This window comes from Engraulis encrasicolus, unplaced genomic scaffold (genome assembly GCF_034702125.1).
Source record: "Engraulis encrasicolus isolate BLACKSEA-1 unplaced genomic scaffold, IST_EnEncr_1.0 scaffold_237_np1212, whole genome shotgun sequence".
NCBI classification, from domain to species: Eukaryota; Metazoa; Chordata; class Actinopteri; order Clupeiformes; family Engraulidae; genus Engraulis; species Engraulis encrasicolus.
In genome coordinates, this window is record NW_026945521.1 from 31,761 (window position 1) to 44,880 (window position 13,120).

A 13,120-nucleotide genomic window follows, 5' to 3' on the forward strand; every position below is an offset into this window, starting at 1 on the left:
ATACAGTGCAATGTGTTGAGCTGAATTCTTGTCGTACTACAGAACAAAGGCCAGCCTTGTAATTAATTGTTATAATTGTTGCAGAGTGGCCATCTCAGCTGAAATATGTACATTAAGCAAGACAATCTATGCAATAACTTTGGATGACTGATGTGCAATACCAGCCTGAGTATGTCCTTTGTGTATATATTCACACACACACACACACACACACACACACACACACACACACACACACACACACACACACACACACACAATGCCACTCCCTCATCTGTTCACTATTCTATTCCATATATTATTCACATCAGTTTGCCTCTTGATCCCCCTTTATCTGAGCATATCAATTAAACCGGGAAACATGAAGTAATTCCCATTGTACAAAGGTTAATATTAGAAAATATTCGATTTAGGGACATTCAGACTCTTGTGTGCATTTATTTTGGGTGAAGAGGTGTGGAAACATTGTGAGGTGGTTTGAGGTGGAAACATTTTTCATGGTATCAGGGCTTGACACTGGCACCTGCCAACCGGCCAAATGCTGGTAAAACTTGGCTGTGGCTGGTAACACTTTCAGTGTCACTAGCCAATTTGGCAGGTAGCTTATCCTATGGTATGACATATCAGAATAGCGTATATATTCTGCACTTTGCTCCTTGTATATCAATTGTTTGACTTAAAGGTCAAGAAAAAGCTCAGTTACTCAGTTTCTATTTGTTTGTTTTATTTCCATGTGGAAAACCATGCACTCATCTTCTTGCTTTAAGCACCTCATCTTCTGAGGTTAGATGTACAGCGTCATGATAAAAAAAACATATATATAATTTGTGGCTAGTACAATAGCTGGATGGCTAGTGACTCGGGAAAGCCACTAGCCACAGTGGCCAGCAAGCGAAAAAGTTACTGTCAAGCCCTGCATGGTATAATGAATTAAAAGTGTAATTGAAATAGGGAAAGAATTAAAAACAAATGGTCAATTTATGGAAAAGAAAATTTGCTGTTGCAAACATGAATTCAGTCTACACTGAAATAATTTCCTATGATTTCTATCTTAAATCTGAGTATGGAAATAAATTCTCCTTGTATGAAAACCTATAGCTACATAATGTACTTGAGAGTTTGCCTTGTGTAGTCAAAGAGATAGGCCTACACTGTAGACTGGTGACGGCGGCCATATTGGATTCCTTCATTTTGAGGTACTATGGGAATATACATTTATTTATACATCATATTGGCATTAAGCACCCTTCAAACCCCCTGAAAATGTTGCACATCAGACATGAACACTATCAAAAACAACTTGTTCTTAAAGCAAACATATGGGCAGAGAGAAGTGTATTTTGGGGTCAAAAATCAGCGCTTTTTTGTGGTGTCATCCTATGTTCTACTGCCCATACCTAAAGAATGGAAAAAGGTAGACACAAACTTCTTTTTTCAGGTGAAAGTAGACAGTTCAGTGCAGTTTTCTGTAGTATTTGTGTTCACAGAGACAAAGAGCATTTTTCTGTGAATCTTGACAGATTAGTGAAAATGTTAAAAATCGCTGACAATATGAGGCTCTCTGCTTTTAAAATGGCTGCCAGCCAATGACATAAGCATTTTCTTCCAATCTGAGCTTAAATCTGATGACATAATGGCTTTCCCCATGTCTGAAAACATAAAAATAAGTGCTATTTTCAAATTCATACCTTATTTAGTCCAAAAGAAAAGTGATTGCAGGATTTTAACACGGCGGTGGTGGCCATATTGTATTTTTCCCGTTTGAGGCATTTCGGTACATTTTTGCGTCCGGCATACGGCAGATTTGGATTCAGCACCCTTGAATACCCCTAAATCAGTTGTATGCCGAAAATTAACATGATTTGCCTTCAGGACCTTAAATAAGCACCTTTTCAGAAATCCTGCCTAGACTATCATCAGTTGCGATCCAATGACTCCCACTCACCAAGGCTATCCTGCCACAGCATATCAAGAGGGCAGTTGGCTATTGCTATGCAGGCATGTAGTGTCGTATCAGCAGTTGTCCTCTCTGGCTGAGTGGGGATGGACTGGCTCAGCACGGTGGAAGGTTCTTTGGTCAAATTTGCCTAAAACCAGTGCAAATTGTCCAGAGTTGCTGAAGTGTTCTTGATAGAGCAGATATCAAGACTATGTTTATGCGCATATCAAAAGCACTGACTACACAAAGCTGACTGTAAGAAAACAATGCCTTTGGCAGTGAAATTCTGCCAATTGAAAATGTTTAAATTTTTTCTAGCTATAGTCTAGCTATAGTCAATAGTAATCGATAGTAGAAATATTATAGCCTGTGTTATATAGAAATGAAAGGTTTGGTACTTTTAACTTTGTAAATGCAATATACACTCAGTAGAGGGGTGTAATATTATTAACCTGGCCAGTATAGAGAGAAACACATGTCTTTGCATTCCAAATACTATCTGTTGTTTTGAATGTAACTTATCTTTAACTTGACATATAATTAGGCCCTTTAGGTTGAAAGAATTTTACAGTCATCCTAAATATATTAGTCCATTTAGTTTTGGATATAATAATGAATAATACTGGGGTAAGCATGAGGATCACTGTCAGATGACACAGCACGTATGTATCATGTACTATACTGTATGCATTCTTTCTTCTTGATTTTTTTTTAATTTTTTGCCTGGTCAGTTGGCAGTATTTGGTTCATGTATATAAAGATAGGCCTAGAGACATTAAGCCAGTTTCACTTGACATGATTTTAAAAAGACATTATCATTTAACATGGAATTATTCACATAATAACAATGATTTTGGGTGGATAAAATTACATCATAAGGGGTCATTATGGTACATATTTGCCATATAACTTCTTGAAGAATTGCTACAGTGATTTTAGGACAATGTCTCAGGGCACAGATGCCTTCATACCACAAAATCAATCAGAAATGGCATAATTGATACTGGTTGCTAGGGAAAGTGCTTTACCTAGCAACCGTTGCTAGGCAACATGGAATTCTGAGTGCCTCCACCCCTGACATTGATAAGCATGTCCTAATGAACACTTGTGCCAAGTTTCATGCTTGTATCACCTTGTGAGCGATTCTTCCAGTATTTAACACCCATAGAGCTCTTCAGCGTTGACGTCAACTTGTATGCGGCGTTTGGACTTCCGGTTCGATGGCGATTTTTTTACATTGCAAAACGCCATAGAGATTCAGGTTTGGCAAAAATATAAGTTGCACGGCAACAACGAACATTAGCGTGTCCCCGCATCCCTTTCTCATTAGTGGGACGGATCGTATCATCATGTTGGTGTATTCACATGTTAAATCATGACGATTATAATTCAATATTGCTAACCCCTTTCTGATCATTAAAACTTCCGAACTACATACTTTCCTTTGGTTGCCATGGGTACAACCCTCCGCAAGTACATGCCGTTAGATACAGGCGCCGCTTCTGTAGTCGCCAAAAGCTTCCGGGTTTAGCATATGGACGCAACATCGTATTTATGTCGAAGTTTGACACAAAATGATCAACCATGTTATACCTACAGCCTATTTTTAACACCCTCGACAGTTTGCGGGGGTTCGCTAAGCGCGTGCTTGCACTCGGAGCTTATTTGAAATTTACCCCTATTCATTCCCAATGGAAGCCGGAAGCCGATACGAACCAGGAAGTCCTTAAATGCTAACATGAAAGACTACAATCTACTACATGCTTCCGCGTTACTGAAGAACTCTATTAGTCTGGTGGAGCAGGGGAGGTGGTGGGAGAAAAACAAGCAGCAAAAAGCAATGGTAGGAAAACAAATTTGGTAGTTTAAATAAAGGGTGCCAAAGGTCAGCATCAAATTGCGAGCACAATATCTATATAGATAATATAATATATAGATATCTTCTATGAGAGCCTTGTTTTTTATATCTAAAGGCGCACAGTCTACCAGAAGACGAAACCCTATTATTGCTAAGGAAAAACATCTGATATTTAGTTTACACATAACACAAGCAAGCACCACCAACTAAGATGAAGCAAAATAAGCAGCAAAAAGCCAGCAAAACAAGCAGCAAAAACAAAAAGCAATGACAGGAAAACAAATTCGGTAGTTTAAATAAAGCGCGCCAAAGGTCAGCAGCTGATTAACCAAAGCACAGCTGATTGGTGGAGAGTTGTATGGGTTGGGTCGGCGTCAGCCAATAGGCAAAAAGGAGCGTTGACTAAGTGGTCTGCCAGAACTATACTCATGAACAGCCATCCGGGTACTTTGCTCGTAAATGTGCGTTATGCCCCTTTATGGGTGAAAACAAACCGAATGTCTCATCAACTTACATGCTACATCGGCTTGTCTAAATGAACACAATCCATGCTTCAGACACGGCTGTTTGGCTATATTATTTGAACAGCCGGCAACACAACACGTTTTCGGCATGTTTCGCGTGAACAACGCTAGTCTACAGGTCCATATCTTTAGTTTATTAAACCCCAACATCACCAGTTGACTTGCATGGGTTGTTTTCCCCCAAAAATGGGCGTAACGCACATGGAAAACGTCACGCCGTTCATGAGTATCGCAGGTTGCTCGATTTATCATCTACTTTGTTAACATGTGAGAGAGAGAGAGAATAATCCCAAAACGCGACTGTACTTACATATTTTGGTTACCCATGGTGTGATGATTTATTCTTCGAGCCCATTAATGTAATCTCAATTGCATAACTGCAATTGTACCTACATTATTAATCTGACAAGTCCTACATAGACATATTAAAAACAAGGCCTTGCGATATTAAAAACAAGACCTTACTAAAACATCTTTAATGGCAAAACTATGATGAGTTGGCAGCTATAATGTTGCACTTTTCCTATTGAGACGTGTGTGAACCTGATTTTTTTAAGCTAAATATGAGATGGTTGTGCGGGATGATTCAGTGATTTGGCATGGAATGACCCTGGTATTATACATGTAACACATGTATATCTACACCATATGTTTTTTACCCACAGATGTGTAAAAACAGCCCAATTGGATGGGAAACAGCACAATCTGGCAAACCTGGCTGTAAGATGATCTTCCTCTCTGGTCCTCAGATAGTGCTGGAGCCCGTTCCGGCACCTAATCGCGTACCAGCCGTCGTGTTCACGCCTCAGACACAATCGTGACGACAGCGTGGCTGTCAGCAGGTTCATCCGGGTAACACAGTCACCTGCGGGAAAAGTTCAGAGCCCAGTATGAACACGGGCGGTTCGCAGACAAGCACGTTAGTGCCGAACGTAACTGGTGCGGGCACCGACACCGGCTCCGTTCTGGTCAGCCTGAAAGCCCTAAGAGAGAGTGTGGGTTGGCCTTGTTGATGTTGCCACTGTCACCCTTTGTCATCCCATCCCACCACTCCCCGTCCCAAAGGAGAGTTACTACCACACATATTATTTTCAAACAATTCAAAGGTCAGAGTGACAGACTCATGTCGTGTGTGTGCATGGGGGGGGGGGGGGGGGTCATTGGGGTTAGGTATGTTTGTACGTGTGTGTGTGTGTGTAGGGTATGTGTTTGTGTGCGCATGCGTGTGTGTGTGTGTGTGTGAGAGGGAGAGTATGCTACCTTTATGTCATGAAGGTGCCTATACTGAGATCACATGACCCACAGCATCCAAAGTCCACCACCCAACTGTGGCAAAGAAGCTCAGTTCACATTGTAAGCTCCAAAAACCAGTTGTTCTGCCAACGCCCACTTTTTCAGCAAGCTAAAACTTGAACCTAAGCACCTTAGTGTTTGTTTGCTTGGTTTTTGCTTGTTTCATTTTTAAACCAATGCATGCTGCATTCAGAGATCACCAACAAAAATGAATGAACTAACAATGCAACAGCAAAGCACCTTCAACCACTAGAGGGAGGTATAGGCCAGTTTACATGTATAACCTCATACAGTTCACTCTCTACCATGCAGGGGAATGCTGCACTAGTCACCAGGGAAGCTGCAGGGGACAGCTGTCCTGGGCCCAGGTAGAGAGGGGGCCCAGGTAGAGAGGGGGCCCAGGTAGAGAGGGGGCCCAGGTAGAGAGGGTCCTCATTACATTGTGTGTATTGAGCAGAGTGGGCCTTTCAGATGACTTTGCCAAAGCTGTCAATGGCACCTGCTAGTCATTGAACAGATGTATCGATCATAGTACTACACCTCTACAACATAACACAGTCTGTAGGAATATATTCACTTGGTTATTGCACAGCAAGTGAATAATAGGGGCGGTGTCTTGAGGCGCTCCATCCCATCTGTGAAATATACAAAGTACACCACAGTGCAATGGCTACTGCAGTATAGCCCCCATTTCTGGAAAATGCAAGTAATTGCTGTAGAATTACTGCTCTGCTACAGTTTTCCTTGCACCCCACTCTCCACTTAAGAAGCGAGAAGGGAAAGTGAAAGTGAAAGTATTGGCTTGATTTAATTTTAGTCACAGTAGCAGGTGAGGGACGTGACTTAGTGAGTAAGAGGTGTCCTATATCAAATGCCTTGTTGCTGAATATAGATGTCCGTCTCTAGGCGATGTGGTGTGTATTTATTGCCATACTGTTTTGCCTTTCAACTTTGTTCAGAGACAGACAAAATAGTTTTGAGAAAGTAGGAACCCCCCACACACACAGACACACACACACACACACACTTCCCTCTACCTGCACTATTAGATATTACTGATAGTACTAGATACAGTCCTTTACATTGCATTACATTACATTGCACATAACACCCAACACCCATCTTTATAACCAACGGTGTTTAAGGAAATCCTATCCACACCAGCCCAATTACACACACTTCACCCTATTAATGCAGAAATGCATTGGGCACGGTGTAGTACGGGGGCGTGGCCTGAGGATACGAGTTGATGGAAAATTAACTCCCTTGCGCATGGTCAGTGGGTATGTCGCCATGATGGATAAAATTTGAAACACTGCAAAAAGAGGATATCTGGTTGTCAGTGTTCATTGTGTGGCCAAATTAACTGCAACTGTCAGTCCGCTGTAATTGCTATAATATAAAATTGGGGATAATTAAGGACAGCTGTCAAGCAGTCATGTCGTCCTATCACTGTTCCACACTCCAACCCTGGCTGTAATAGCATTGCACTTTACCATGCCACCAGTACTGACTGTAGAAGAAGAAAGGTACTCCCCTCCCGACCTTTCCGTACTATGCTGTTATGACGTCAGTAAACCCTCCTACTATCTCTCCTTGGTTTCGGTGGCAGACACTCCATCGTTGCTTTCGCAGCAGTTATTTCTGGGCACACACATGACTGTGGTGCACAAACTGGGCTATGATATCAGGCTGAAGATAGTTTCCCAGTTGAAGTATATGAACTATAAAAAAAAACACCAGACAGACGTGAGTTTGTCGGTGAGAGCTTCAGCTCAACAGATCGACCATGGACAGAGATGTGGTGTTGGAGGGCCTCTCTGCTCTTCTTGGAGTCACAATCTCTAGGCAGTCGAGTCAATCTGGTCAAGTCAGCCATGGAAAGGAGAAGTATGCACTGCCGATTCTTTACAGAGGCTTCACTGCAGCTGTGACGGAGGTCGGAAAAGCGCTCTTGGGGGGGCTTATGACTGGGTCTTTCTCAAATGTCATTCCTTTACTTGTGACCAAGCTCACAAGTCTTGCGTTGGGGTATTTTTTTGAGGCGGCAACGGCAGATTCGGGGCCCTCAGCAACTGCTCACGGACAAGACTTTTCAGTTGATGAGGAGGAGTTCTTCGATCCACAATATGATTACGACTTCCGATACATGGCCGATTCATCTGTGTGCAAGCGTGGTGACGAGACTTACAGGCGCCCAGTCGGGTGGTACCGTGTTGCCCTGAAAGTGCGGGGGAAATACCCTGACGGGGACACCTGGCTGGGCACTGACGGATGGAGGAGTGAATCGTGCGAGGGTGAGTGGCCCGTTGCTTTCCATGGGACTACCTCTGCAGGAGCGAAGAGTATCATCCAGGAGGGATTCAGACCAGGTACAGGTGTGGCAAACGGGAGAGAGGAGAGGGCGGCGTATGGCAGAGGGGTGTACTGCACACCTGACATCGATGTGGCAGAGAGAGACGGATATGCCAGGACAATCACGTCAAAGAAGTCTGGAAAGACCTACAAGTTTTTAATGCAGGGCAGGATCAATCCCCAATACAGGGAGATTTGCTTGGGAAACAAAGACTACTGGCTGATCCCTGTATGCAAAAGAATGTCTATGGAGGAAGAAAGGGACTTATTAGACAGGGCAATTCGTCCCTATGGGATCTTGTTTAAAAAGATTGAGGACTAAAATAATTCTTGTCCATTGTATCTATCACGATGGCTGCATTGAAGTTAGTGATCAAAGAGAGCTTTTTGAAAGTACTACTTTGACAGTACCAGGCCGATTTGTTCACCAATTATCTCGGTCGCTACTTTTATCATGACATCAATAGATGTAAATAGTCTTACCGACTCTGAGACTGTTATTGGAACACATTGTTCTTTTTCCGTACAAAATTAGAAACATAATTTAAAACGTAGGCCTATCTGTATGTTCAATATGAGGACTTTGCATGCACGTGTAGCCTATGCATGATGGTTATTATAACCAAAAGTGTGGTTGTCACCAAACATGTCATATGTCTGACACTAGCTGATACGACATAAAGATTGTGTGATTCTTGCCGTTGCTTCCATTCAAGATTATAATGTCAACATCTGTCTATAATGAGAACTCAATGTCACTGATGTTGTCACCAGTTGCAATAGATCAACAGCTTCTGTGGTGCAGTTCTCGCTCACATGCAATAGACCGCCATTGATCAATAGGAATTTGTTGCTATATATTCTTTTGTAGAATGCACTACTGTAGCAAAAGTATAGGTGTGTTTGAGCTACATCTTGTTGATTCCATTAGTATGTATCTTTATTTACTGTACACTGTAAGGTTTTAGTATTTAAAGGTACACTGTGCAGGAAATGGTCAAAAAGGGTACTGCAACTATGCTGCTCATTTAAACTGGGCTGCCTATTGCCAAATTTGATCTTTACATGAAAGTTTACTAAGTAATAAACTAATATTTTCTAGTATGGTCCAAGTACAGTCATTTTTGCAGCTAAAAATGGCCATTTTTGGAAATTCAAAATGGCGGACCATGGAGAAGATCCCCCTTTTCATGTATGAAAAGTGTGATTTCTCCCAGTCATAATGAATACTTAGAATTTGGTGGTGGTGGTAAGTAGGCTATTCATGAAAAAGGTAACGTTAGTGAATGGGCAGCATGAATTCTGGAAATAAACAACAAAAAATCTCACACAGTGTCCCTTTAAGTGCATTGTTGGTATTTCATTTCCCCATGTGTAAAATGTGTGACAAATAAAGTCTGAACTTAAACTTGAAGTACCATTGATGTACTGTAGTACTGTAGTGGGAGACAGTCGGACACTCACTGAAAAATGGGACGAAGACTCACACAGGATTACCAATAGAGGAACAAAGTAGCTGTGTATGGGTAGATGACAGATAGGCTGCAAAAAACATTTTTTTCACAAAACATTGTTTATGAGGGGAAAAAGTATATGTCTACGTAGTGCAGCAATTGATCTTTCAAAAAATCCAAGTGGTCACAATGTAGGTCTATTAATTGATTATTTATTTACGTTGATAAAGCAATTTGCTGAAAATATGTCCTTTGGTGTGACGTTAAGAAATATATATATTAAGTAATGTAGAAATGTATTGATGGAGTTTTATGAACATTCTTACACTCTTCATATTTATTGCAATTTTTTAAAGTGTTAATTAAATGAGAAATTACCATTTAAGTATTTTTTTCCCATTAGAGGTGAGCTTATTAGAAACCTTCGAGGAAATACAGGGATGTCTTTCTTTTTAAGTTTTCAAAATTGTCTGAATTTATACTAACTTTTTAGGGATGATAATTTGTTCCTCCCTAATGCAATATTCTGTGTTTATCAAAAATATTGTTAAGTTCAAACAAATATTTGAGCATTTAAAAAATGTCACACCGTAGGACATTCATGTCACGCTAAAGGACAGAAATGCAAAACTGAGCCAGAAACAAATGTATCAACATGATTATTTTGTCTTTTGATCATAATGTAATGTTGTAGTCAATATGGACCTACACTTTACACTTAGAAGTTTTTAAGTCATAGATTACATGAGGTCATTAAATGTAACCTGCAGAGCTCATAAGACTCATACTGAAGTGTGACGTTGGCATGACCATCACACCTCACCCTCTTTGTAGGTAGGCCTATGCTATGACTGTCACACCATTGAACCTGTAGTGTGTAGTGGCCAGTGCCTGTTTGGTATCTCAAGCTGGGAAGCACATTTATGCTATATATTGAGCTCTCTGCAGCATACTTTATTCATCTATACTTCTCTATACTCTCTCACTCATCTTTCCTTCACTGTTACTGTTATATTCTATGGTTTCAAAGCACCATTAATGACATTTTATATCCTTTGACAGTATCTAAAATCAACAGCAAATATTCATCAACAATGCATCAAAGTATAAATTCTAATGGCCAATAAAGGAATAAGTAATGTAGGCTATCTAGTCCAGTGTTTCCCAACCACTGTGCCGCGGCACACTAGTGTGCCGTGACAGATCGTCAGGTGTGCCGTGGAAAATTCTTGGGGATTTTTTTTTTTTTTTTTTAATTCATCGTTATTATCAGCAAATAATGCCTGTCATTTTCTAGTAGCCTGTGTCTGCTGTTGACTGGCGTCCTAAGCATGAAATAATTCCTTATCACTAGGTGGCAGCAGGTAGCGAATTGCATTGATGTATCTTCAGTAGCCCTAACAAAAAACGTCCATCAGCTGCTAGTCAAAACAATCCTCCTGACGTGACTGAGAGTTAACTTTGCTAGCGCTGTTTCTTCATTAATTAGGTCAGAAAACCAAAATCCTACCCTGAAACAGATTTGTATTTTGGTTTACAACCTTACTGAAAAGTTAAACGAGTGAGGTGGTGGCATGATTGAGCACACAACGTAGGCCTAGTTTGTTGGTCCGCGTGCTTTCTAGTCGAGTGTGAGGATGCCGAGACCCATCAAGCCAGACTATCCAACTGCCGGTAAGCATAATTAGCCCGGTTTTAGGGAAATGGGAAAGCGATTACCTCCTGTTACCTCGCGGGGAAACTTGCACCTTTGTCACAAACACCCCAGGCACAATTTCCAATCAGTTTTTAATAATAATATGACCGTAATATCTTGCATTTGAAAACATGAGATTTCCGCTTTGAGTTCATGGAGCGCTGTCAAACTGTCCGACTTCTTCTGACCGACCTCGTCCTTTTGCAGCGCTGTGATTGTGGTCAAACTGCATTTTAGGGCGGGCCTTAGCCAAATGTGAAAGACGCATAGGTTTGACATTAACTGACTGGCTGCCAGCCATTTTCATAAAAGAGTAACCCAGAGTGCCAGAGATTTTTCAGCATTTTGGGTGTTTTTTGGAGGCTCACAGAAAATTGAGTTCTGTGTCTATGTCAACACCATACCTATCAAAACACAGATTAGACGCTCATCTGTCATCAGAAAAAAACGGTGTCTCTCTACCCCTTTCCGTTCTTTCATAATCATCTGTTGAAAATAAGTGGAATTCGCCAAAATGCTGCTTTCTAGCCAAAAAGCTGAGAAAACGCCATTTGAAGTTGACCTATAATTGCAAGTGTTTTTGCTCATAATGACACCGTCCTAACAACTCCAAACCTATCAGATGCTATTACAGAGTCTCCTGTCATCTGTAGCCAGAACAAAAGATCGTTTGTATGGTCTTTTCAACCTAATAATGTACTGAAATATAATGGGGGTGGGCTTGAAAACAAGAGTGTTTTGGTTTGTTGCTGGCGCGCACAATGGATCATGACAACAGGTGCATGTAACTCATGTGAAATACTAAACTCACAGAAATACTGTCCCTCTGTTTAGCCTGTCGTCCTCTCGTTGGGGAACAAATCAAAGCTGATTTGTTCCCTAACTTCCCTCCTGTACCTGTGAACAGGCAGGCAGGCAGGCAGGCAGCACAACTTAGCTTACTGCTGCTTCTTTGGCAGAGCGGACAATTTGCAGATTGATGATTACTGTCATCATGTTTCTGCTATAGTGATCTTGTCATATATTGTTCAATGAATTTTCTTTTGATAAAGTACTGATCACATATCCAACATTTCACAAGCCGATTGGAGTGGGGAAGGCTAGCTGGTCTGAGGCTAAGTGCAATGTTTTCTCATGTGAGCTGAATGTATCTGACCAGACACAAAGGCTAGCCTGCTCTGTTCCAAGAATCTGCAACCCCCCCTGTCTTTTTGATGATACAGTAAGCTGATCATACTATACAGATCCATAACTGCAACTGTAGAATGAGTAAAAATAGTTGACTTACCAAGGCTCCTTTATTTAGGCTTAGTTGTAAGTTGTTAGCGATTTCGTGCTAGCTAGCTAGCGTAGCAAACAATAGCCAAACATTCCCAACTGAGGTGACCACTAGTCCCGTGCATTTTCCTGTTAGATGATCTTTTGTACGCATCATCCTGATGTTGTGTAGGCTGATCACATTATCCAAAATGAAACAGTTGCCACACAGATCATCTCTGGTTGAACATGGTGTATTTTGGGCAAGCTAGTTACAATTCCTACTAGCTAGATGGCAACAGGGGGGTGTATTTTGGTCATGAGAGCAAGTTTTTTTTTTTTTTGTCAGACACTAAAGTCAGTAGAATACCTGTGTTAAAATCAGAGGGCAAGAAAGTAGACTACTGTCACAGGTGCTTTACTTTCAAAAATGATTTTGCTATGCTACTTTTGAGATTATAATAGTAAAAAGGGATGTTTCTGTCTTGACATTTCCTCTTGATGTGAGCTAATGCCCTGCCCTGACTGTTCCTAAGGACACTTCTGCCACCTACAGGAACAGTTAGAACATGACTAGAGGCGTGAAATTAATACACAACATAGGTCAGACCGTCCTCAAGGCGTGGCTGTAAAAAAACGCAATTATCGGCGAACGACGTCGAAGGCAGGGGGCGTCACTATTCGAAATGACGTCATTCGACGGCTAAGGCAGCCAATGAGTTAAGATTAAGTGAGTAAAATGTT

The 13,120-nt window shown here is 41.2% G+C and overlaps 1 protein-coding gene across 1 annotated transcript; it reads left to right on the forward strand.

Annotated features, from left to right (window-relative positions):
- Positions 1–7,392: 7,392 nt before the first annotated feature.
- LOC134442726 (uncharacterized) lies at positions 7,393–8,381 on the forward strand. The gene has a single exon (XM_063192762.1). The coding sequence runs from the start codon at positions 7,404–7,406 to the stop codon at positions 8,289–8,291; it is 888 nt and encodes a 295-aa protein (XP_063048832.1). The 5' UTR covers positions 7,393–7,403; the 3' UTR covers positions 8,292–8,381.
- Positions 8,382–13,120: the final 4,739 nt, after the last annotated feature.